The 26736-nt window shown below is 56.3% G+C and overlaps 1 protein-coding gene across 1 annotated transcript in view; it reads right to left on the bottom strand.

Moving 5' to 3' along the window:
* DLL3 (delta like canonical Notch ligand 3) overlaps nt 1-22998 on the bottom strand; it is a 125757-nt gene extending 102759 nt beyond the window's left edge. Inside the window, exons 1-3 of the mRNA XM_077840542.1 lie at nt 22948-22998; nt 20266-20508; nt 13468-13525 (exon numbers count right to left, since the gene is read on the bottom strand). Coding sequence (XP_077696668.1) covers nt 13468-13525; nt 20266-20508; nt 22948-22998 — 352 coding nt within the window. The remainder of the gene's footprint in view (nt 1-13467; nt 13526-20265; nt 20509-22947) is intronic.
* Between the last annotated feature and the right edge of the window lie 3738 nt (nt 22999-26736).

The following is a 26736-nucleotide window of genomic DNA, read 5'->3' as shown; positions in this document are numbered from 1 at the left end:
CAACTAACCATACCCAGCTCCTTCAGCCTTTGCTCATATGGCTTGCATTCCCATCCCTCTGAACATCTTTGTCACTCGCCTCTGGATCCTTTCCAGTTTCTCTACTTCCTTCCTATACGGCGGTGACCAAAACTGGACACCGTACTCCAGCTGAGGCCCATCCAGCACTGAGTAGAGCGGTACTGTCACCTCCCTTGACTTCCTCCATGGGTAGGAGGAGCACCATTGCTCTTCTCGTCAAGAGGTCTTGGAACCCGTTAGCCTCCAAGCGGTCCCCGCGCAGCTGATGAGAGAACTTCGGGAGCAGTGTCCGTTGTGCCACGCCACGAGGTGAACCCCATCCAATTGTGGGGCTGGGGCGAGGGGCACCGCTGCTTCATCTGGAGAGAATGAGGATGACAACGATGGCAAAGCACCTGGTCCTGCTGGATCTACAAAACCATACTCTGAAGAGTCGCTGGCCTCTGTTTGCTAGAAGCTGGGAATGGGCAACAGGGGGTGGGTCACTTGATAATGACCTGTTCTGTTCATTCCCTCTGGGGCACCTGGCATTGGCCACTGTCGGAAGACAGGACACTGGGCTAGATGGACCTTTGGTCTGACCCAGGATGGCCGTTCTTATGTCTATTAGAGGAAGGAAAGTTGTCCTTGCTCCTCCACTCAGCTAGAAGAAGGCTGAGCTGGTGCCAATGGAGTTGCTGCAGACGTGGTTGAAGGAGCCCTTGGCGCACAACTCCTGTCCGGGTAGTCCTGTCTTCCCATGAGATGGACACGGCCCCCCCCATCCCCGCCAATAGGGCCACATGGGCACAGAGGGGAGCAGACCATGGAATGCTGGGGTCCCAGTATCCATCCCTGGAGTGGTCCATAGAGCCCCGGTGGGAGGTAGAGGATGGTGGTGGCCCTTGGGGAGTAGCTGTGCGGTTATCACCCAGGGTCACCAAGGAGAACGAATGCGCCAGGTTCACAGTGATTCCGAGCATCACGGGCGGCTTGGTGCCATCTCGGGACTGTCTGGGTGAAGTCAGGAGAAGCAGCACGTCAGGTTCCTGTAGGACTGAGAGGTCGCTCCACGCCATGAATCTACCCAGTGCTGGTAGATGTTGCGGGCGGCCCAAGTTTCTCCCCCGGGAGGAGGCTGCTCCCGGTGCTGCTGACACAGTCTGCAGCAGTCGAAGTCTGTAACCCAAGCCAAGGGTCAGGGCTGGAATGAGTCAGAGACCAGGGGCAGGGATTAGGAACAAGGAAGGAACCAGGAGCACGGCAGGGCAGGGAAGCAGGAACCAGGAGTCGGGGGGAGACGACCATCGGTAACGAGCCTGAGCTCTGAGAAGCAGAGTGGCACAGAGTGGGGCGTGGGTGCTCAGGCCTAGTGGTCGGAGCCAGAGTCAAAGCCGGAGTCGGGAACTGAGCAGAACTGGAGACATAAGAGCACGTCTCTTGATTCCTCCAGCCAACCTGGCGGGCCTGGAACAGATGCTGGCCCAACGGATTTGTGTTGCAGAAGGATCTGCCGTCCGGCCTCGCCATCCTTTACGGGTCTGGGACATCAAGGAGTTGCATATTTTCTAATCACACAATAATGAGCCGAGCCGTCGTGCTGCCATACGGGCACCAACCATTCTGTCGCGATGCTGGGAGGCGGTGGAGAGGAGGCGATGGTGGTTGGCTTTTCCCTTGGCGGAGGAGGCCCAGTGGGCAGGCCCACCACATGAACATTGCTTGGTAAAAGACCCTGAGCTGGAGGATGGGGGCGAGCGGCCCCATTAATGAAACGTGCGTGTGGGCAAACACTCAAAGGAGACACATTTTGCAGTGTAGACATACCCAGACACTACTAGAGGAGGACAGAGTGCCGCACTGAGCTGGTGTCGGTGACACTAGGTTCCCTTGTGGCAGGGGGTTCCACTGGTTAATGACACAGCAGGGAGAAAGCATTTCCGGGTATTGGGTTTGAATTTCCCACAATTCAGTCTCATTGACTGTCCCCTTGTCCTTGTGTGAGGAGACAGGGGGAGCAGGCCCTCCTGATCGCCCTCCTGTCCCGGGGACCAGGGTGTTAGAGACATTTATCACATTCCCTCACTCACCAACAATCGAGATGTTCCAGGTCCCTGATCATTCTCCACCCAACCAAGACCCAGTCCCCCCCATTCCCTCTCCATCCCCTTTGACCCACCACCCATCCCCTCCATCCCTCCTGCACCCTCTGCTGCCCCTCTCCAACCCCCCAGCCTCCCCCCTCCATCCCTCCGGCACCCCCCTCAACTCCCCTGTACTCCCTCTCCATCCCCACCCACTCCATCCCTCCGAGACCCCCCTCACCTCCCCTGCCCACCGCTCTCCAGCCTTCCAAGACCCCACGCTCCCTCCCTTCGAGACCCTTGCTCCTCCCTTGCACTCCCCCCTCTGTCCCTACGGGAGCCCTGCGCCCACTCCGCACCCCACTCACTACCTCAGAACTGATGTTACCTGTTACCAAGTCACTGAGAACATGGAGGGAAAGGATCTCGAACGCTTGTGGGTCCACGTGCGATCAGCTAAATCACAAGTTGGGCTAGTCGGAGGCATATGCTACAGACCCTCAAATCACACGTGGGAACAGGCTGAGGGGCTCCTTACACAACTCTCTACGACGTGGAGGTGAGCGGGGGAAAGAGAGGGCCATTTCAGCCGAGCGCCATATGCGGGAGGTCTCAGGTTACCGGTCCCAAACCATCCTCGGAATGGCTACAGACCGCCGAGAACAAAATTTCCTACCTCAAAAAATGGTTGCATCCGAACCAGGGGGAATTCGATGTTAGACCTCGTCTCGGCCGATAAGGAGGAACTGCTCACAGAAGAAGTGACTCACCCTGGGCTCTTGGAGACGCGTGTCCCTAGGGATGCCCCATCGGAGGTGGTCCCCGCATGGCTGATGAGAAGACTTCGGGAGCCATGTCCGTTGTGCCACGCCACGAGGCTAACCCCCACCCCAGTTCCTTCTCTACCGCAGAGGCATAGCCAGACGCCGAAGTAGAGGGGAGGAGGGCGGGTCACGGAGCACCCCACAGGGACACGCATCTCGAAGAGCCACACAGGGCGAGCCGCTGCTTCTTCGAGTCACGTCCCCATGGGGGCTGCATTGTAGGCGAGTCCCAGGCAGTATCCCCCGCGGAGGGCTGGGACTTCCGACTCAGACGGGCCACGGATGAAAGTACCGGGGAGCCAAATAGGGCAGCAGAGACAGCGTCCTTGGTGATCCCGTAACGTTCTGCCCAGGTATGGCTCGTCGGCACAGCTCCGAGACGGGGCCAGGCTTTAAGAAGGCAAGAGCAGAGGAGACCGAGATGGTCTGGAGGGGCCATGTCGTGAATCTGGCTGCACTTCAAAAGTCATTGGGCTGACCGCACTGAGCCATTAGACCTTCCTGCCATAGAGAGAGACAATCCAGGGGACCTCCTGGAGGCCTTTGTCCTAGCGAGGTAGAACGCGAGGGCTCTTCTACCACCTAGGGTGTGGAATATGGCCTCCCTATTGTCCTGGTGAGGCGAGAAGGTGGATAGACTGGTTCCTGTGGCACGAGGAGGCCACTTTAGGGATAAGCCCCAGACGCTGCCTTAGCGTGACCTTGTCGGGGAAGAATACCGTGTACGGGGGGGATCTCTCCTATCCTTAAAAGACAGTTTGCGTCGACAGAGGAGATAGTGAACAGGTGGCCAGGGGCTCAAAGTGGGGCCGAGGCCACCCTTTTAATACTAAAATTACAGTCCCAAAAGGTGGAGGGGGGGACGGGGACGGAAGACGTTCGTTATTCCTTTGAGGAACCTTTCTGTGGCGGGGTGCGACAGTATGGAGGACCCCGTATTTAGAGTGGTGAAAAGCTGTAATAGCTGCAAGGTAGACTCTGAGACAGCTCAAGGATAACCCCGATTTCTTAAGGGTCAGAGCAGATTCCAGAATCTGGAAAAGAGGTGGGGGCTCCAGACAGATTTGCTGGGACGTGCACCAACTCTGGAACCTGGACCATCTCTGTCGGTAAGTGCGCCAGGTGGGAGGACATCATGCGTGTAGTACGAACTCCTGTATGTCCTTTGAGCATGAGCTCTCAAGAGGCTCAATCCACGTCGGAGACATGCTTTGAGTCGGAGGATCCCCAAGTTGGGATGTATGGGGTGCGTCCCTTGTCTTATGTGAGGAGAGGCGGGGCGGTTGGGAGGGAGATCAGCAGGTACACTGCAAGCTGCATCAGGTAAGGGTACCAGGTCTGTCTCGGCCAGATAGGGGTGATCAGAATTACATGATCCCCGTCCCTCTTTATCTTTAGCAGGACCTTCAGCAGAATAGGAAAAGGAAGGTGTAAAGAAGGTCCTTGTCCCACAGGAGGAGGAGAAGCAGCATCGCCCAGAGAGCGCCGTCCAATCCCTGCCCTGGAACAGAACCATGGACACTTCTTGGTTTGGTAAGTGGCAAATAAATCCGTGGATAATGTTCCCCATGGTGCGAACAAGTCCTGAAGTATTGACGGGTGCATCTCCCATTCTTGGTCTAGCGGGAAGGTGCGACTGGATTTGTCCGCTACCACGTTCTGCATGCCCGGAAGGTAGGCTGCGGATAAGGTGGTGTTTCGAGAGATGCAGCAGTTCTGGCCCCTCCTTGGCGACAGACATAATACATGCCGGCTATGTTGTCCAGCAGGACTTTGGAGCCTGCTATCAGCGGGAGGAAAGTGGCGCAGGCGTTCCTGACTGCCCTCATTTCGAGAGGACGGATAGGAAGGGAGATCTCCGCCAGAAACCATCTGCCTTGCGTTGTGACCCCATTTCAATGCGTGCCCCATCCTAGGAGGGATGCATCCGTGGTGAGAAGTAATGAAGGTGGTCCCTGGAGGAAAGGGATCTCTTTGCATGCATTGACCAGGTCTTTCCACTGGTCTAGGGAGTTTTTGACCCTGGTTGGCAGTGACAGGGGTTTGGCCAAACTGTCCCTGTTCGATCTGTACCACTGCTGTAGGCATCACATGTGAAGTTTGGCGTGCGGAGTCACCGCCGTGCCGGCTGCCATATGCCCCAGGAGCTGGAGACAGGTTCAGGCTGGCACTTGAGGGAGGGAGGATTGGATGGTTTTGCTTCATAGCGCATCTAGGTCGGCCCCTATAAATTCCAGGCATTGCACAGGTGCAAGGGTTGACTTCTGGGAGCTGATCTGTAGTCCCAACTCCGTGAACAAGAGCATCGTAACTTTGGGGGCTCGACAAGCTTCTTGGAGGAGACCATCGTCTAGGTCAGGGTAGATCCTGATCCCTGGAGATTTTAAATGGGTGGCCACCATGGAAAGAACTATGGAAAATCCTCTCTGGGCCGAGGAGAGACCGAAGGGAAGGACCCCGGATTGGTAATGATCATATCGCAGAGTGAACCTGAGGAAACGTCTGTCAGCCGGTAGTATGGAGATGTGAAATATAGGCATCATGTAGGTCGAGGGCCGAAAACCAGTCTCCCAGTTCCAGTGACAGAAGGACTGTCGATAGCATGACCAACTTGAACTTCTGAGCTTTGATGAAGTTGAGAGCTTGGAGGTCCAGGATGGGCCTCCAACCTCCCTTCCTTTGGGGTATCAGGAAGTAGCGAGTAGAACCCCTTGCTTCAGATGTTGAGGTACTAGTTCTATGGCTCCTAACTACAGGAGTGGATCTATCTCCGGCTGTAGAAGACTCATGTGAGAAGGGTCCCTGAAGAGGGACGGGGAAGGGTGTGGTGGAGGGGGGTAGTGATGCGAAGTGGATGGAATATCCAGATTGGACGATCTCTAGGACCCATCTGTCCGACGTTACGTGCTCCCGAGCACTGATAAACGCTGGCCAAATAGGTGCAAGGTTACAGGTGGTAGCATGGAGTGGTCTTGGCCTGTCAAAAGTGGGGTTTCGGGGCAGGCAGTTGGGTTGAGGCCTGGGGAGCTCAAGGGCTTCTGCTTCGAGAACCTCCCCCTCTTTCTTTGGGGCTGATAGAGCCGCTGCGCCAGGAATTCCGCCGAATACGGTCTGTGCTGGTACCGTGGGCTGACTTGTCTCCTTTGCCCTGGTATATCGATTCCCAAGGACCCGAGAGAGGCCCTGGAGTCCTTCAAGGAGTGGAAGGAGGCGTCGGTCTTCTCCCCACACAGCTTCACCCCTTCAAAGGCCAGGTCCTCCACCCTCGTCTGCACCTCCTTCGGGAAACCCATGAGGCACAGCTACGACACGCGTCTCATCCCCACCGCAGCGGAGTTGTGTCGAGAGCCGACTGCAGGGCTGTTTTTGCCACCAGTTGGCATTCCTGGAATCCCGGGAGCTGTCTGGCACCTTGTCAATAAAGTCCTGTAATTGGGGGAGTCATACTTTTCCAGAAGCGCCTGGTAGTTTCGTCTGCTCCCTTGCAAGGCGGAGCCACCGGGGCCGGGTTTTCCCACACCCCCTTAGCGGGATCTAGGTTGGCCTCACTGAGCAGGAGGGGGATTTTAGAGGTAGAAGAGGTGTGGAGGATATCAACAAAGTTGGTGACACATATCCTTCTCCTCCTCCAATGGTGCATAGAGGAGGTCAGCCACCATCTTCGCCAGCTCCTGGAATAGGCAGAAACCATCCGCAATGGAGGGCGGTGATGGCATGACCCCCTCGTTTGGAGAAGAGGGGGATGTGGCCTTGGGTGTGATCCTCTCCTCTGACTCCATCTCCTGCTCTGCCACTTCTAAGGGTTCTGAGGCTCACGGTGCGGCCTCTGGTGACACGTGGTGCCCTGGAAGGAAGGCTGGCAGTGCACTGCCCGGGGGTCCCAGTATAGCCACTGCGGTGGCATGAGCCCTGGTGGTGCCCATGGGTGAGCATACCAGGATGGCGGCAGTACCATCTGGTGGTATATTCCCGGACCCTGCGCTCGGAGAGCTGCCTCCCTAAAGATGATCTTCTGGTGAAGCTCTCAGTCTGTGCGGGATCTCGGTCGAAGTTGCTGGCAGAGGGAACGCTTTCATTGGATGTGGCCCTCACCGAGGCAGCAAACGCACTGAGCGTGCTTGTCCGCAACGGGGATTGCCTCGCTGCAAGTGCGACATTTCTTGAAGCCCAGAGAACCGGGCATAGCCTTGTCCGGGGGCCGATTTGAACAATGAACTCTTTTCTTTCTTGTTTTTTCTTCTTCTTCAGTCAAAATAAAGATAAAAGGCGGCTAAAGAGCTCTTGGAAGCTAAATATTAACAACTGAAAGAAGAGTTAAGGATCTGCAAATGGACAGGCAGTAGAGAAAGAATGGAGGACGGGTAGACTCATGGCGCAGCACGAAGAGAGACAGCGCATGTGTGAGCCCAGCGGACACGGCTGCCGAAGTTCTCCGACCAGCGGCGCAGGGCCGCAGACACACCTCAAGCAGAGCACTCATAGGGACACGACTCAAAGAAGAACTAAAAATGAATAGTAACTTTGGAACAAGTGCTCATGACTTGACCACATTTGAGCTGGGCAAACAGAATAAAGTGCAAACCAGTAATACAGGGCTTTAAAAGGACCAACTTCACAAAAAACTTTAAAACAATTATAAGCCAAATCAGCTGGGAGGAAGAATTTAATCAGAAACATGTGAATGATAATTGGGAATTATTCAAGAAAACTTTACTACATGCCTCAAAAGCCACAACTTGAGAAAGAAGACTGCATTGGTGGAAAAAACAATCTGGCATAGAGGGGAAGTGAAAGCAGCTACTATATATAAACAGACAGAATACAGGGGAAGTTCATAGTAATGAATATAAATCTGAAGCTAGGAATTGTAGAAAACAGATAAGGGAAGCAAAAGGAGAACTTTATGGCCAGCCAAGTTAAAGACAGTAAGAAGGATATTTTAAAAGTATATTAGGAAGAAAAAGAATCCTAGCAATAGTGTTGATCCATTACTACATGGAAATGGTAGAATTGTCAATATTAATTCAGAAAAGGCAAAAAATGTTCAGTAAATATTTATGTTCTGTATTTGTGAGGGTGGGAACAAATTATATAGTCAGATCATAGGATGATAACACTTCCCATTCCACTAGTATCTCTGGAGGATGTTTAAACAGCAGCTACTAAAGTATCAGCAAGTCCAGATAACTTGCACCCAAGAGTTTTAAAAGAGCTGGCCAAAAAGCTTGCTGATCCATTAATGTTGCTTTTCAATAAGTTGTGTAAGTCAAGAAGTTCCAGAAGACTGGAAGAAAGCTACTCTTGTGCCAATATTCAGAAAGGACAAACAGGGTGACCCAGGTAATTATAGGCAGTCAGACTCACATCAATCCCAGGCAAGATAATGGAGGGGCTGATATGGGACTTGATTAATAAAGAATCAAAGGAGGGTAATATAATTAATTTCAAGTAAAATGGGTTTATGGAAAATTAGTTTGGTTGATAAAGATAATGGTGCTGATGAGATATACTTAGATTTCTGTAAGGCATTTGACTGGATAGTACACAACATCTTTATTAAAAATTAGAAAGATACAAAATTAACACGGCCCACATTATATGGATTAATTGCTGGCTAAGTGACAGGTCTCAAAAGGTAACTGTAAATAGGGAATAGTCATCAAGCGGGTCTGTTTCTAGTGGGGTCCCGCAGGGATGAGTTCTTGGCCCTTCACTATTGGATATTTTTAACAATGACCTGGAAGGAAACATAAAATTATCACTGATGAAGTTGCAGATGACAAAGATCGAGGGAGTGGTAAATAAAGTAGAGAACAGGTCACCAATACAGAGCAATCTGGAGCACCTGGTAAACTGGGCGCAAGCAAACAAAATGTGTTTTAATACAGCTAAACGTAAGGTGATTTATTGTGGAACAAAGAATGCAGGGCATACTTACATGATGGGGAACTCCATCCTGGGAGGCTGTGACTCTGAGAAAGACCTGGGAGTTGTGTTGGATACAAAACACGAGTTCCCAGCGTGACGCTGTGGCCAAAAGGGCTAGTGTGACCCTGGGATGCATCAACAGGGGAATCTCAAGCAGGAGCAAAGAGTTTATTTCCCCTCTGTAGTTGGCCTTGGTGCGACCGCTGCTGGAATCTTGCGTCCAGTTCTGGAGCCCACAATCCAAGGAGGATGTTGGTAAATTGGAGAGGGGTCGGAGAAGAGTCACGAGAATGATCAGAGGGTTAGAACACCTGCCTTGTGTGCGAGATTCAAAGAGCTCAAGCTATTTAACTGAACAAAGAGAAGGTTCAGGGGTGACTGGATCCCAGGTGATCAGTACCTACCTGGGAACACGTTGATAAGGGGCACCTCAGTCCAGCGCAGGGAGGTCTAACAGGACCCAGTGGTTGGACATGGAAGCCGGGCAGATCCAGATGGGCGATAAGGCGTGCATTTTTAACAGCGAAGGCAGCCAACCTTTGGAACAACTCACCCAGAGTCATGGTGGATTCTCCGTTCCGGACAATTTTTAAACCCAGATGGGATGTTTCTTTTTTCCCCCCTATAGCGCCACCAGGAATTAACGCAGGGCAGTCCTGTGGCCGGCTTTTGACAGGAAAGCTGATGAAATTATCCAAGTGGCCCCTTGTGTCTTTAGAATCTATGAATCCCTTTGTGGCCCAGGGACCTCCTGATGGCCATTGGCAAAGGGCCCAAGGGAGGCAGAGGGGTTTACAGGAACCACTAGGTCTGAGGTCTACGTAATAGCGCACCAAAGGTGGGGCATGAGAGGTCTCTAACGACATCGTCCTACCCAGCCCATGACGTATGTACGGACGATATTTAAGGAGTTATGTATCTATACGTTCTAAGGTGTGTAGGTTAGACCAGGTCACCAGGTGATACACAGGTTCCGGGCAGGCAGGCAGGGTAGGAGACGCTTCTCTTGCCCCGACTGACCATTGTGTATTGCGCGTCTTACAACGGGAGTCTCTCTGCACACAGCGTGTCCAGCTAATCGAGACCACAAAGTCGCCAAGAGAGAACAAGATTTACAGGCACGCACGGCCTCGCGGTGGGGGGCGGGTCCTGTTTATGACTAAGATCAAAGAAGAAGCCTGGAGAGTGCGGAGAGACACCCAGGAACCAAGCTGCCAACAGGTTTGTCTTAGGAATGGAGGGTGTCAGCCGGCCTGGCTGTTAGAGGCTGGGGGGAAGGACATGGGGGGAGCTAGTCTCTGGAGAGAGGCGAGTGTCTGGTAACTGCAGTCTGGGCTCTAGTTCTGGTGTGGACGTAACTCATTGTGTCCAATCATTCTACCTCCCTGCTGTTACTTGAAGCTCTGGTCTCTGCGAGATACACCTGAATTCCCTCTGAACGTGGCTAAGGCCTGGGGGTTCAGGGTGCAGGGAGCTGAGGTGGATCCGGGAGGCCGGGCTGGGCTGTTCCTTTGGGAGCAGCAGGGCTGTGAATGTGGCGAGTGCCAGGTGGAGCAGGGGCCGGGTGCTCCAGGGGGATGCTCATGGTGTGGGGGGCTGCTGGTAACGTGCAGAGGGCCAGCAGGGCCTGCCTAGGCTAGGAGGGGAGCGCTTGTGTTCCCCAAGCCAAGGAAGCTGGGGAGCAGAGCCCCGCCAGGCCCAGACAGGGGTTCCTCATGCTAAGGGCAGGTGGTGGCAAGGTGCCTCACAGCCCTGGGTACCCCAGGAGCGTCAGACCCTTCCTCCATGTTGTCCTCCCCATTCAACCCACCCTAGAGTGCCCCTTCCTTCCCCCTGCACTCCCATGGCCTCCTGCACCCCATATTCCCTGCCTCATCCCCACCAGAACCCTCATTCCCTCCCCCCTTTATTCCCCCTACCCATCCCCTGGGACCTCCATTCCCTTCTCCTCCCCCCCCCATATTCCACCCTGGGACCCCATTCCCTTCCCCCCCATATTCCCCTCTCCATCCCTCTGGGACCCCCCCCCCAGCATTCTGCCACTCCCCACCCCCTCCCCTCAGCCGTTCTCCCCCCAAGTCAGAGCCCCCCTCCCCGCCCCACACACACCCTGTCCTGGAGCCTGCAGCTTTGGCCCCCCATCTCAGACCAGAGTCCTGCATCGGGGGAGGGGATGGGGGGGAATTAAGGGGGTTGCTCCTCCCCGCAAAGCGTCCAACCAGCCAGCACTTGCCCCGCCTGCGCCTTGGCTCCTCACACCCAGCCTGCTCCAGCCACACAGCATGACCACTGGGCCCCTGCCCCCCTGCAGCTGGGGACCCCACCCCTCCCCCAGCCAGCCACCCCCACCCAGTGCCAACCCACCCCCACCTTCTTCCCCCCTTCCAGACGGACTCCCCCATATGCACCATCCTAGCCCCACCCCGCTTCCAGCCAGACTCCCCCCCCACCCCACACACACCATCCCTTCCCACCTGTCACCCAGCCAACTACCCACCCCCAGACCTCACCACCACCCATTCCTCCCCCAACCAGCCTTCTCCCCCCCCCCCCACTACCCATCCCCACCCTGCCCCTGCCCAGTCGACCCCCCACCCATCCTCCCCTTGCTACAGGATCCGGTACAAAGAGGATCGAATGCTCCAGCCCCAGCAACAGGGTTTGTGTGGAAGGGCAGGGGATGGTTCCTCTCCCCAGCACCCAGCAGTGTGACCCCCTCACTGGGATCACCACTCCCCCGGCACCAGGATCCTCTGCCCCCACCCCCCGCTGGCATCCCCCACCCACCCCCGGCACCCGGCTCCTCTGCCCCCCACCCTGCACTGGGATCCACCCCCCTCCAGTACCCAGCTCCTCTGCCCCCCATCCTGCACTGGGATCCCCCCCGTCTCCTCTGTCCCCATCCCCAGCTGGGATCCCCCCCACCCCCAGCACCTCTGCCCCCCACCTCTGGAATTCTCCCCATGCCCCCAGGGGCTGACATGGTCCATCCCCCCCCCAACCCTCCCCTGATCACTAGCACCCAGTGTCTCCATCAGCTGCTTTCCCTCACCCCTGCTGGCTCTAGTACCCATCATGGATATCGGTGTCCCCACTTCCGCCTCCTGGAGCCAGGGACCCGGAGCTGAAGGCTGTAAGGGAATTGGGGTGGGGGATGTCCCAGGAATTTCCTCCCCATCCCTGCATCCTGGCTACAGCTGCTCAACCCCACCCAGGGAAGCGCCTGCTCCCTGCCCCCTCCCCAGGTTTGCTATTCCCCCCCCCCAAAAGAAATCCCACAATTCCCTAGGGCTGAGCCTTGCTCCGCTATTGTGTACTTCAGCTGGGAGTGGGTGGAGATGGGGGGTGACTGGGAATGGCATGGCCTGGTGCCCGAATCCCAAACCCTGCTGCCGGGCACCCTCAGGCTGAGGGGAAGTTTGGATCCAGGCCCCAGCCCTCTACGCCGGCGTCACAGGGATGCAGAGGAGGGTGGGGGCCACCCTGGGGGAAGTGGACGGTACAGGGTCGACATGTGGGTGGATGCCCGTCGACACGGGGGCAAAGGGCTAGTGGGTGCCCATCCCGGGGGAGGCCAGGGGCATGGAGCTGACATGCTGGTAGATATGGGCAGCATGGGAGAGATGGGCTGGTGGGTGCCCGTCCTGGGGGGCACGGGCAGTAAGGGGGCAAAGTGCCAGTGTAGGGCTGTTCCAGGGGTGCATGTGGGGACAAGGCAGGGGCATGGCCCGAGCACACTGCACCCTGCCCGTTCGGCCTGCCCACATGGGGCTGGGGCTGCCGCGCGTGAGCTCGAGCCGCCCAGGAGTGGGCGTGTCGGGCTGGGCTGCCCCGGGACAGTCCCAGAAGGCTTCAAGCTCCACATCTTTGGAGGAGGGGAGGAGCACAGGAGCTGGCTGGAGTGGAGGAGTTGGGGTGGGTTGCGGGGCCGGTTTAAGGCATGTGCACACAACAGGCCTGGTGGGTCCCAGTTCCAGCAGTCACATGATCCCAGCAAGATCCCCGGCTCCATGCTTCAAAGAAGAAATTCTCTAGCCCTTGTGATTGGGAAGAACGGGGTCTGGGGTAGCCAAAGCAGTGACACTGTCTGGGTCTGCAGAGAGCCTGAACCTGTTGCTCTGTGAGGGGACAGCTGCCTCAAGCAATCTGAGTGGGCTTTTTATTGCCAGCCCCATTACCTCACCCTGCGAGCCTCACCCCAGCAGGGAGCTCTGCCTGGGGCAGGAGGGGCACAGTGCATCAGGTCCAGCACCTCCCCCTACCCCACCAAGCAGACACATCCTGGTTGCAGAGGTAAGTACTGGGACCCCCCACTGCCACCCTGCTTCTCTGGCGGAGGGGGTCCCTGCTGTCCCTTAGGGAGTCAGACTCACGATGTGGGGGGGAGCCATAGGGGCTTATGATGTGATGTGCCAAGGGGCCAGTGTTGGCATCATCTGGCCCTAGTGAGTTGGGGGTGGGGAGGGCAGACCCAGGAGTCCAGGTGCAGGACCGGGGTGTCCCATCAATCAGGGTGTAGGTTCTGTGTGAGCCTGGGGTGGCCCCCCAAAACAAAGTTCTCCAAAAAGATGGGGCTGCCCACACACCCCACCCCCGCAGCACCCCCTGGTGGCGGCTGGGGTCTCTCTCACCTGTGGACGGCTCGCCCGCTTCGGCTCTCCACGTCTCGATGATGAGGGAGAAGGTGCCCTGGAGCGGAGAGAGAGCAGAGAGCGTGAGGGGGTGGGGTGGAGAGGGGAGGCCCGGGACAGAGATGGGATGGTGTGATGGATGTGGGGGGAGAAGGTGCACAATAGGAGGAGAACTGGGGTGGGAGAAACAGAAGGCTGCCCTGGGGGCGCCTAACTGGGGGCGTTGGGAGGAGAGGGACGCTGGGCATGTCTTACCTGGGGGAGGGGAACTTGAGGGGTGGGGGAGCGTAGGAATAAAGTTATAAACTCAGAAGGGCCCATTGTGATCATCTAATCTGACCCCCCTGGACAGCATGGGCCAGAGACTTGCCCCGGAATAATTCCCTGTTAGCAAAACATCCTGTCGGCACTTTAAAACGGCCAGTGCTGGAGAATCCACCGCACCCCTCGGTCAGTTGCTCCAGTGGTTAATTACCCTCCCTGTTAAAAACGAACGCCTTCTTTCAGTCTGAATGCGTCCTGCGTCAACTCCCAGCCGTTGGCTTATGTTGGGCCTTTCTCTGATAGATTGAAGGGACCTTGATTAAATATTTGTTCCCTGGGCAGGTGTCGATAGCCTGGGATCCAGTCACCAGCTCATCTTCTTTAGTTAAGCTAAAGAGATCGAGCTCCGTGAGTCTCACTACCAAGCAGGTTTTCTAACCCCCTGATCATTTTCGTGACTCTTCTCTGACCCCCCTCCAATTCATCAACATCCTCCTTGAATGGTGGGCACCAGAACCGGACACAGGATCCCAGCAGCGGTCGCACCAGGGCCAAACACAGAGGGGAAAGAACCTCTCTGCTCCTACGCGAGATTCCCCTGTTTATACAGCCCAGGATCGCATGAGCCCTTTCGGCCCGGGCGTCGCATGGGGAGCTCCTGTTCTGCTGATTATCCACCACGACCTCCGGATCTTTTTCAGAATCACGGAGCGAGAGCCCCCCAGCCTGTCAGTACGGCCAACAGGCTTAGTGCCGAGGTGTCTCCATTGACATTTAGGCATGTTTAAAAAAAAAAAAAAAAAAAACCCAAACACCCCCACACACTGTTGGCTTGTGCCCAGTTTACCAAGCAACCCAGAATGGCTCCGAGTCACTGTAGAATTGCAGGGGGTGGGCTGTATTATGGGGGAACGGTCCTGAGGGGAGACATTATAGGGGTGATGCTGGGGGAGAGGGATCCAAGGGATATATAATGGGACTGCAGTATAGTAATGGGGGGGGATAATGAGGATGTATTATTAGGGAGGGCGCTGGGGAAGGCCGTGTGTTTTTGGGGGAGGGGCTGGAGGAAGGGGGTGTATGAATAAAAGAGTATTATGGGGTCTGTTGAGTGGGGGGGTGGGGCGGGTTGTGCTGACCCAAGCAGCTGGCTAGGCTAGGCTGAGGGCTCCGTCACGAGGCTCGGGCCCACCATCTCTTGAGCCCTGATCCCTCTGGGGACCCTCGACGGCGGGGGCAGGGCGAACTCAGGCAGCCACCAACCCCGCTCCCCAGAGGAGCTGCGACCAGGGGAATTTGGTGAGAGAGCATGAGAGGCAGACACCTAACAAACAGGCTCAAGCTTGGCCAAGAACACTCCCCCTCCCCAAAATCTCTGCTAGAGTAAAAATACCGCAGGCAGGCATCAGAGCAGAGTGGGGGGCTCCCCAGTTCATAGCACTGAACACAGCTTGTGCCGTGACCTGCCGCGTGGGCCGGGGGCCTTACGTGGGCATTCGGTGCCAGCAGCTCTTGGCTCTCAGAGACCGAGTGCGGGCTCTGGAGACCGGAGGAGCTGAGGGAGACAGAGGGGTACAGAGAGAAGACTTTTGGGGACACAGGAGAGCGGGTTCCACCGCATCTGACAGCCCCTGTGCTGCTGAGGAGTGGGGAAGTCTCCGGGAAGGAGATCATCAGGCTGGGGCGGAGGGAAACAATCCCATCATAGAAGATCAGGGTTGGAAGAGACCTCAGGAGGTCACCTAGTTCAATCCCCTGCTCAAAGCAGGACCAACCCCCAACTAAATCATGCCAGCCAAGGCTTCGTCATCGTTGGGACCCTCCTTCCGGGGGGGGGGGGGGAGGGATAGCTCAGTGGTTTGAGCATTGGCCTGCTAAACCCATGGTTGTGAGTTCAATCCTTGAGGGGGCCATTTAGGGATCTAGGGCAAAAATTGGGGATTGGTCCTGCTTTGAGCAGGGGGTTGGACTAGATGGCCTCCTGAGGTCCCTTTCAACCCTGATAGTCTATGATATCATGGTCTCCTCTCACACTGAGGCCCTCCCCTCTGTGGCGGGGCCTCAGTTATTAGGAAGAGACAGGTCATAGCGATGGGGGAGTCAATCAGTAGAAATATGGATACAGTAACATAAGAACGGCCATACTGTGTCAGACCAAAGGTCCATCTAGCCCAGTATCCAGTCTTGCGATAATGGCCAAGATCAACTGCCCCAGAGGGAATGAACAGAACAGGTCATCATCAGTTACCCTGTTGCTCGTTCCCAGCTTCTGGCAAACAGAAGCTAGGGACACCTTCCCTGCCCATCCTGGCTCATAGCCCTTGACGGACCTATCCCCCATGAACTTATCTAGTTCTTTTCTGAACCCTGCTATGGTCTTGGCCTTCACAACATCCCCTGGCAAGGAGTTCCACAGGTTGTACATTGTATGAAAAAATGACTTCCTTTTGTTTGTTTTAATAGTTGGGTTTGTGATGACTGGGAGAACCGCACGGTGAATTGCCTGCCAAGTGTGAAGATTATGGAGCTCTCAAGGTATCTACACAGACTTGTGTGCAGTGCTGGGGAGGAGCCAGAGTACATGTAGGTACCAGTGACATAGGGAAGGACAGGAGAGAGGTCCTGGAGGCCAAATTTAGGCTGCTAGGTAAGAGATTGAAGTCCAGGACCTCCATGGTAGCATTCCCTGAAATGATCCCAGTTCCACACGCAGGACCAGACAGACAGGCAGGACTGCAGGGTCTCAAGGCATGGATGAGACTATGGTGTAGGGAGGAGGGACTTAGGTTTATTAGGAACTGGCAGCACTTAACTTGTGCCAGGGCTTGCCAGGGCTGAGCCCCGGCACCTGTGGGCTTGGCAGTTCACAGCCCCAGCATTTCTGGGCTTGGCACATCCGGTATGAATGTAAAAAAATTCCTTGAGTCCTGATGCCTCTTTCATTGCAAATTAAGCACTGGGAACTGGGGAACCTTTTGAGAAAGGAGACGCCTAGAGAGGAAGGATGGGCTCCACCCAAACCAAAACCGAACCCGATTGCTGGCATGTACAACGTAAAAGGTCGTAGGGAAGTTTTTACACTCAGGGCTGGGGGAAAGCCGACAGGTGCGGAGGATCACCCGGTTTGGGCAGAAACATCTCATAGGGGAGGATCTATTAAAAGGGAGCTATGTCCTAGTAAAGAAGTTACATCTGGTAATGTACAGATAGGAGCTAGGGAAGTGCAGTCAGCGGTAAAAGAGTCCAGTTTAAATATAGCACATGAAGGCGAGTTTCGGATATTGACAAAATGGACAAGTGCTTATCTACAAATGCTAGAAGTGTAAATGCGAAGAGGGGTGAACCAGAGTGCCTGGTATTAAGTGAGGATATTAATATAATAGACATCATGGAAACGGGGTGGAATGAGGATAGTCAATGGGACAATAATACCAGGGTACAAAATATATCAGAAGGACCGAGCAGGTGGTGCTGGTGGGGGAACGGCCCTAGAAAGCCCAAAGTCAAAGAAAGTAAAAATCTTAAATGAATCAAACTGTACCTCAGAAACTCTGTGGATAGAAATTCCAGGCTTGACTAATAAGCGTCTAGCAGTAGGAACATCCTCCCGATCACCTGGCCAGGATGGTGACAGAGAGATTAGAGAGGCTACAAAGGCAGAAAACTCAATGATAATGGGGGACTTCAGCGATCCCCATATTGACTGGGTACATGTCAGCTCAGAGCGGGATGCGGAGATAAGATTTCTAGACACCATTAATGTCGGCTTCTTGGAGCAGCTAGCCCTGGAATTCACAAGGGAGGAGGCAATTCTTGATTTAGTCCCAGGTGGCACACAGGATCTGGTCCAAAGGGTGAATATGGCTGAACCGCTCGGTAAGAGTGACCACAATGTAATTAAATTTAGCAGCCTGGTAGAGGGGAAAATACCAACAAAATCCGCCACTGGTAGCATTTAACTTCAAAAAAAAAAAAAAAAAAAAAAAGGAGAACACCACAAAATTGAGGAAATGAGTTAAACAGGAATTAAAAGGAACAGTCACAAGAGTGAAACGCCTGCAAGCTGCATGGAAACTATTTAAAAACACCATAATAGAGGCTCAAAACCTAATGTATACCTCCAAATAAAATAAAAAAGCAAGAGGACCAAAAAAATGCCCCCGTAGCTAAACGGCAGAGTAAAAGAGGCGGTTGGAGGCAAAGAGGCATCCTTTAAAAATTGGAAGTCAAATCCTAGTGAGGAAAATAGAAAGGGACAAACTGTGCAAGTCAAGTGTAAAAGTATAAGGCAGGCAGGCCAAGAGAGAACTTGAAGAGCAACTAGCTAAGGATACAAAAACAAACAGCAAACATTTTTAAGTAGATCAGAAGCAGGAAGCCTGCTAAAAAGTCATTGGGGCCACCGGACGATCAAGGTGATCAAGGAGCACTTAAAGACGACGAGGCCGTTGCAGAGAAACTAAATTAATTCTGTGCATCGGTCTTCACTGCAGAGGATGCGAGGGAGATTCCCACGCCTGAGCCATTATTGTTAGGTGACAAATCTGAGGAACGGTCCCAGATGGAGGTGGTGATAGAGGAGGTTTTGGAACAAATAGATAAATTAAATGGTAATAAGTCACCAGGACCAGGTGGCATTCAGCCAAGGGTTCTGCCGTTTCACATTTGAGTTCCTTCAGAACTCCTAACCATGGTAGAAAACCTATCACTTAAATCAGTCTATACCGAACAACCAGAGGGAAGCTAATGTGACATGGATTTAAAAAAAAAAAACAAAAAATGGCTCCAGAGGCGATCCTGGCAATTACAGGCCTGTAAGCCTGACTTCAGTACCAGGTAGATTGGTTGAAACTAGAGTAAAGAACAGATTTATCAGACACACAGAAGAACACGCTACATTGGGGAAGAGTTAACACAGCTTTTGTAACTGGAAATCATGCCTCACCAATCTATTCGAATTCTTTGAGGGGGTCAGTAAGTATGTGAACACAGGTGATCCAGTGGATCTAGTGCACTTGGACTTTCACAAAGCCTTTGACAAGGTCCTTCACCAAAGGCTCTTAAGCACGGGATAAGAGGGAAGGTCCTCTCCCGGGTCTGTAACTGGTTAAAAGACAGGAAACAAAGAGAAGGAATAAATTGTTTTCAGAATGGAGACATGTAAATAGAAGTATCCTCCAGGGGTCGGTGCCGGGACCAGGGCTGTTCAACATATTCATAAATGACGTGGAAAAAGGGATGAACAGTGAGGTGGCAAAATTTAAAGAGGATACAAAACTACTCAAGACAGTTAAGTCAAGAGCAGACTGCGAAGAGTTACAAAGGGACCACACAAAACTGGGTGACAAAATGGCAGATGAAATTCAATGTTGATAAATGCAAAGTAATGCACGTTGGAAAGCATGATCCCCAATATGCATATTCAATGAGGGGGGTCTAAATTAGCTGTCACCACTCAAGAGAGAGACCTTGGAGTCACTGCGGATAGTTCTCCAAAATCATCCCCTCAATGTGCAGCGGCAGTGAGAAAAGTGAACACAGACTGTTAGGAACCATTAGGAAAGGGATAGAGAAGACGACAGAAAATATCACTTTGCCTCTATATAAAGCCACGGTATGCCCACATCCTGAATACTGTGTGCAGATCTGGTCGCTCCCATCTCAAAAACGATGTATTAGAAATGGGGAAAGGTCAGCAAAGGGCAACAAAAAGGATGAGGGGGATGGAGCAGCTTCCATACGAGGGGAGATTTTCAAACCTGGGATGGTTCAGCTTGGAAAAGAGACGCCGGGGGGGGGGGGGGTTATGACGGAGGGCTATAACATTATGACTGGGGTGGAGAAAGTGACGAGGGAAAGTGTTATTCACCCCTTCATGTCACACAAGAACCAGGGGTCACCCAGTGAAACTAACAGGCAGCAGGTTTAAAACGAACAACAGGAAGTACTTCGTCACCCAGCACACAGTCAACCTGTGGAACTCCCTGCCAGGGGATGTTGTGAAGTCTGAGAGTTTAAAAAAAAAAAAAAAATTAGGTAAGTTGCTGGAGGACAGGTCCATCAATGGCTATTGGCCAAAAGGACCAGGGATGCAACCCCATGCTCCAGGTCCCTGAACTTCCAACTGCCAGAAGGTGGGACTGGACGATGGGGATGGATCACTCGATGATTGCCCTGGTTGTGTTCACTCCCTTTAAACATCTGGCACTTGCTGCTGTCAGAAGACAGGATACTGAGCCCGATGGACCATTGGGCTGACCCAGTCTGGCCGTTCTCATGTTCTTGTTGGCCGCGGGTGAGGAGGGGGTGGAAGAGGTGGGAGTTGAATGGGGATGAATAACTGGGGAGAGGGGATGTTTAATGGGACTGAATTATGAGGGGGAGGGGATTATAACAGGGTGTACTATGGGGAAGGGCCCTGGATGAGGAGGTATACAATGGAGGTGTATTCCTGGGGTAGGGGGTGTATAATGGGGGTGTATTACTGGGGGAGGGGTGTAATATGGGGGGAGGGCACTGCGGGGCGGCTCTCACCGGCCACTTGAAGTGGAAGGGCACGCGGATGGGTGCGCTGGTGGCCACAGCGTTGCGGTCGGCAGGGACCATGTCGCTCAGGGCGGCCCCGAAGGTGCAGGGGGGCTCGGGGGACACGACAGCCTGGGCGTGCTTGAGGCAGACGCGGAAGAAAAGGCAGCAGGGCCTGGTGCCGGGGCACAGGCTGGGGGCGCTGATGCGGAACCAGTGCACCTGAAGCTCAAACACCCCAGCCGGCTGGGCCTGCGGGACAGAGGGGGGGGGTTAGCATGGGACCCCGCCCGTCTCCTCCTGCAGATCCCCCCCACCCCACAGCTGGATCCTCCCCGCACACTGCTCCCCACCCCAGAGATCCCCCCACCCCACAGCCTGCGTTCCCAGCACGGATCCCCACCCCGCAGCCCAACCCTCCGGCATGCAGCCTCCACCCCACAGCTCCCCCAACCCCCAGCCCGTGCCCCCTGAGCACACTGCCCCTCCCCCAAAGATCCCCCAGCCCACAGTCCCCCACAGCCCACTGTCCCATCCACCCAGAGATCCTCCCAGCTCAGAGACTGTGCCCCCAAGACCCTTGTCCCTCCATGGGGTGAAATCCCCCCATGGCATCTCCAAGCCCCCTGGCCTCCCCTCCATAGTTTGCAGCTCCCCCTCCCCAACTCACAGCCTTTGCCTCCCAGGGCAGAGACCCTGCCCCCCCCCTCCTTCCCCCCCCCCCCCACACAAGTTGCCTCTCACAGCCCAGGGCTCATCTCCCCTCTCCAGAGAAATTTCCACCTTTTCCCCAGGGCCAAACTCCCCCCACTCCAACCCTGCCACTGCCCCCCACAGGGCAAAAGTGTCCTGGGAACCATGTAACCCCCCCTCCCCCAGGAGCACCATCGCGGCCTGGACTATGCAACCCCCGCGGGACACCCAGCCCTCTGGGTCCTGTACCCCCACTGCCCCCAGGGCATGGTTTATCTCCCCCCCCCCGCAGCCTGGAACCGCCCCCTCCCCCCCGATGTTCCCTTCATGAACTCCCCACCCCGCGACAAGGGTCCCCCCTCCCCGCCAGAGAGGGGTGGCCCCTGGGCAACCCCCCCGCCGCCGCCCCCTCACACGTCCCAGGATACAGCCCCCGCCCCGAGCCTCCCCGCAAGAGGGACCCCCTTTTTCCCAGACCCTCCACAGTGCCTGAACCCTTCTGGGGTCCTGCCAGCCCTCCCTGCGAGCGGGGACCCCCGGGGTGAGCCCGAGTCACCCGACCCCTCCCCGATCCCCCCCAGGTCAGAGCGCGGGGCTGGTGGCGAGGTCCCGAGCCCCCAGCTCTGCCAGGAGCGCGGGGCACTGCAAAGCGCTCACCCCCCACCGAGAAGTCCCCCCCACAAGCGCGGCCCCCCGGAGAGGTCCCGGTTCCCCGCCCCAGCGCGCAGCCCCCCCCCCCTTGGAGAGGTCCCGGTTCCCCGCCCCAGCGCGCAGCCCCCCCCCCTCCTTGGAGAGGTCCCGGTTCCCCGCCCCAGCGCGCAGCCGCCCCCCCCCCCTCCTTGGAGAGGTCCCGGTTCCCCGTCCCAGCGCGCAGCCGCCCCCCCCCCCCCATCCTTGGAGAGGTCCCGGTTCCCCGCCCCAGCGCGCAGCCGCCCCCCCCCTCCTTGGAGAGGTCCCGGTTCCCCGCCCCAGCGCGCAGCCGCCCCCCCCCCTCCTTGGAGAGGTCCCGGTTCCCCGCCCCAGCGCGCAGCCCCCCCTTGGAGAGGTCCCTGTGTCCCCGCCTGGCAGGGCAGGGAGCTCTCGGAGAAAGGTCCCGATTCCTCCCCCGCCCGCGACGTGTTCCCCTTGGAGCCGACTCCCCCAGCCACACACTCAACTCAGCAACCCCCCTTCCCAACTCCCCACCTCCTGCCCAGCGCGCAGCCCCCCTTGGAGCGGTCACCGACCCCGCCCCTCCCCGTGCAAACCCCTTGGAGAGATCACGGTCGTCACCCCCACCCCATGGCGTGCACAGCCCCCTCCCCCCCCTTCGAACGGCCCAGGTCCCCACTCCTTGTGCCCCTGCGCGCAGCCCCCCCTGGGGAGATCCCGCGCCCCCCCCATACTGCCCCTGCCCTGCGCGGCTGCCCCCTTGGGGAGATCCCGCGCCCCCCCCCCATACTGCCCCTGCCCTGCGCGGCTGCCCCCTTGGGAAGATCCCGCGCCCCCCCCCATACTGCCCCTGCCCTGCGCGGCTGCCCCCTTGGGAAGATCCCGCGCGCCCCCCCCCCATACTGTCCCTGCCCTGCGCGGCTGCCCCCTTGGGAAGATCCCGCGCCCCCCCCCCCATACTGCCCCTGCCCTGCGCGGCTGCCCCCTTGGGAAGATCCCGCGCCCCCCCCCCCCCATACTGCCCCTGCCCTGCGCGGCTGCCCCCTTGGGAAGATCCCGCGCCCCCCCCCCCCCATACTGCCCCTGCCCTGCGCGGCTGCCCCCTTGGGAAGATCCCGCGCCCCCCCCCCATACTGCCCCTGCCCTGCGCGGCTGCCCCCTTGGGGAGATCCCGCGCCCCCCCCCCCCCATACTGCCCCTGCCCTGCGCGGCTGCCCCCTTGGGGAGATCCCGCGCCCCCCCCCATACTGCCCCTGCCCTGCGCGGCTGCCCCCTTGGGGAGATCCCGCCGCCCCTGCCCTGCGCGCTGCCCCCCGGGGAGGTCCCCCTGCGCCCGGAGTCACTCACCAGCTGTGCGCAGAGCAGGGCCAGGAAGCCGGCGAGGAGCAGGGTCGCCATGGGGCGAGGAGGCGGGTGGCCCTGGGGGGCGAAGTCCCTGAAGCAGCAGCTTAGTCCAAGGGGGAGCGCGCCGGGAGCCGGTGCGCCCTGGGCAGGGCTCGGTGCGCGCCGGAGCAGGCCGCGGGAGGTGGGGGTCGCGGGTGCCCGCCCGGCGGAGCCCAGAGCCGGCGGAGGGACGCTGGAGGAGCCCGCCGAGGCTGCGGGGAAGGCAGAGCGGAGCGCACGGAGAACGAAGCGGCCGCCTGCCGCCTCCGGCTCTTTTAAACCCCGGCCCTGCCTGGTGTCGGGTTGCCTGGCCCGGCTGCACCCGCCCCCTTCGCTCCCCCTCCCCTTCCCACCGGCAGGGGCAACCCCCCCCCCAGCGGAGCGAGCGAGCGACTGGGGCGGAGCCCACCCCCAGCAGCCGGGCTGGCCCGGGGCCCCTGCGGCCTCTCCGGCTCCTGGGACTTTCCCTCCAGCCCCACGCCTGACCCTCCCCCGGGTTGGTACCTACTGGGCAGGGCAGCAGAGCACCTCACTGGCAGGAGATGCCTTTGCCCCAGGGCCCAGGGGTCTGTGCCACTGGCCTGGCCCTTTGGCAGGCCTGCTTGGGCCGCGGAGCAACCTCCTGGGGCCCCCGGGCCAGGTGGGAAGAGAGGCAGAGGCTGAAAGCTGGGTGCTCGGGTTATGGGGCACCCAACTGGTGACACCCTGAGCTGGAATGGCCAGGCTGGCTCAGAGAAGAGGCCCATCTGGCAGGGTATCAGGCCTCCCCGGCGAGCAACAGACGTAAGAAAGGCGTAAGACCCCCGCCATGGCAGCTGTGGGATAATCAAGCTGACCGAGTTGGAAAGGGGCTGAAATCCTGGGGCAGGAGGCTGGATCTCTCTGCAAAGACTGGTGCTAGCATCTCAGAGAGCCTAAGGCCGGGGGACCCTTAGCTCACCTAGTCTGGCCTCCTGCTGAGCTCCCCTCCATTTCACCTGCATCCCCCTTTATCGAGCCCAATGACTTTAGGCAGAGACCAGGAGAGAGCCAGGTGCTATCAATGGCAGGGAATTAATTAGATGAGGCCAGCCTGGGAAATCTGCAGCCCATGCTGCAGGGAAAGAAGGAACCTCCCCTGTCAGAAGACAGGATACTGAGCCCGACGGACCATTGGGCTGACCCAGTCTGGCCGTTCTCATGTTCTTGTTGGCTGCGGGGGGCCCCAGCATCAACTATTAGGACTCTGACTATTCTTGTTATCCACAGAAACGATTCATCCCTTTTTTGACTCTTACATTCTTGGCCTCTGCACCTTCCAGTGGCCGGGATTTCCACAGGCTAATGCACCTTGTATGAAAAAGCCATTTCCCGTTCCTGGTTTTGAATCCCCCCACTTTTTCAATTTCAGCACCTGTCTCCTTGTCCTTGTGTGATGAGATGAGGGTGCAGAGGTTCCGGATTTCCGTTCTCTCTCTCCCAGGCCCCGCGGGATAGAGATTTATCATGTCTCCTCTTCGCAGCTCCTTTCTACAGGAACAATCCTGGGTCTTTTTCAATCTCCCTTTGTAGGAGTTTTTCCAGGCCCCTGATCATTCCCGGTGGCCCTCTCTGAACCCACATGAGTTCTGTGCTCTCCTTTGGGAGTGGTACAGGATCCAGACAAGGCCGCAGGGTTGCTTCATATAATGGTATTAGAACATTGTCCATCCTATTCTCCCCTTCCCCAATTCCTTATGAATCCAAAGACCTACCAGAGGTGCCAAGTACCCACAGCCCCAGTGGACATCAGCAGGAACTGGGAGTGTGGCCAGCGCGTCTGAAAGATCAGGCAATAAAAATGTACACAATGCGGGCCTGGTCCCTGACTGGGGCACCTGGGAGTTACTGTAATACACCTGATAGCAATAAAAATGGACAGCGCCTGGCACAATGGGAGCCTGGTTCCTGACTGGGGCTCCTAGGCACTATAATAAAATAATAATAATTAATAATTCGGGCACCCAAAACCACCAGCTACTTTGGAAAATGTTCTGCCCCTGGGAACGAGGAAGCCTCGGCTCTGTTCTCAGTCCTCCCAGCGATATTTTTTAAGCCTCATTTTATCACTTTCCAGCCCATATCTGGTAAAAAATAATCTCCCCAGGTCCTCCCCCCCTCCCCGGCAAAAATCCTGTCCTCACCTGTATTTTGTAATGCCTCCCTTAGATCTTAGGAGAGTCCTGGGGGTGGATCAGGGAAATAGCCAGTTGAATTCCTGCCAGGGTCTCCTCATGCAGCACAGTGCCACCAGTGAGTTCCTAAATGGCATCAGAATGAGTACAACACACGCCTGTCATTATCTCTGTTATTGCATCCAAAATAATCTATGTTAAAAGAATGCCAAGGTCCTCCAAAATTAGGACATGCTGGAGTTAAGGATGCCCGAACAACCTTAATTCATACCCTTGGAGATCTGCATTATGATAAAGGCTTTACTTAAATGATCTCATGCTGTTCCCTCCCCGCCCACACCCATTCAGTGCACTGGATGGACAGGGCTCACTGAACAGGCAGCTAGAAAGTAGTTCTTTTGATCCTTACCATTCAGCATGTGGCCCCCATATTTATGGTGCTTGATCCTAAACCTGCCCTGAATACAGAATTATTCATTTCCTCCTGGGCTTTTTTTCTGGGTCTTTCCAAACACTAATTAATTTTCCTTAACATCACCCCTGTGTGCATTATTAGCCCTGGTTTACGCACAGGGAACAGAAGCACAGGGTGTTGGGAACAGCTGGGCGACTGGGAGGCAGGAATCCTGGGTTCTATTTCTGGCTCTAGGATCAGAGTGGGGCCTAGTGCTTAGAGCAGGGCACGCTAAGAGTCAGGACTCCTGGATTCTATTCCCAGCTCTGCAACTGGCTTCCCTTGTTGACGCAAGTGAGTCACATGTCAGCTCCATGCCTCAGTTTCCCCATCTAAACAGCTGGGGTAAGGACACCGCCCCACCCGGCGAGCGTTCACCCAGCACCATGCAGTCTCATCCTTATTAGAAATGGACGGCCGCAAAGCACTTGGAAAAGAAACAGCTCCCCTCCCGGTTATGTGAGCCAGGTGTGAACCGCAACTAGTTTACACTGGAACCGGTTTGCAGCATGCAGGGAGGGAGCCCAGGATCTGCCCGCTCCCCAACCCTCAAGTTTAATCAGCCCCACTCCTGCCATGACACAAGCCACAAACCATCTATGAACTGCAGCCCAACTTAGTCTTTGTGGCGTCTGACGTGCTGGCCTTTATAGGACCCTGGGAGGCGTGGGGAATGGGGGGAGCCAGCTTAACCCCTTAGCCCTCCCCTCCCTTCTTCTTTAGCCCCTCCAGCATTTCCTTGGTCTCAGGCCCTCCGGCCCAGCTTTGTGGAGCTCTGCAGAAGGGGTGGCCTGTACCAGCAGTGGGGATGCGTCAGCTGTATGCTAATCCGCAGCACCTGCCTTATTGCTTAAGCACAAGCCCTCCCCGGGCCACTTTCCCTTTAAAGTCCCAGGGAAAAGCTGCCCTTCCAGGCGGGTTTGGGGTTATTTTAATGCAGCAACAGCTGTTAAAAAAATAAAAATCGCAACATTGCTTCCCCCTCCCGGGGCCTGAGCAGCAGAGAAAGCCAGAGGGGCCCTGCCCTAGCAGCCTAGGCTGCAAACTCCACCAGGCTGGAAGTTTTTGGCGGGGGGCGTTTATTTCACAGGTGCCGGCCCCGCACCCCGGCAACGTTAGAGGGCTGCAGGACCCGTAGTCCCCTGC

Source organism: Eretmochelys imbricata, chromosome 23, assembly GCF_965152235.1.
Source record: "Eretmochelys imbricata isolate rEreImb1 chromosome 23, rEreImb1.hap1, whole genome shotgun sequence".
Lineage (NCBI taxonomy): Eukaryota > Metazoa > Chordata > Testudines > Cheloniidae > Eretmochelys > Eretmochelys imbricata.
Note: the sequence above shows the minus strand (reverse complement) of the source record. Positions and strands in the feature narration are given on the sequence as shown.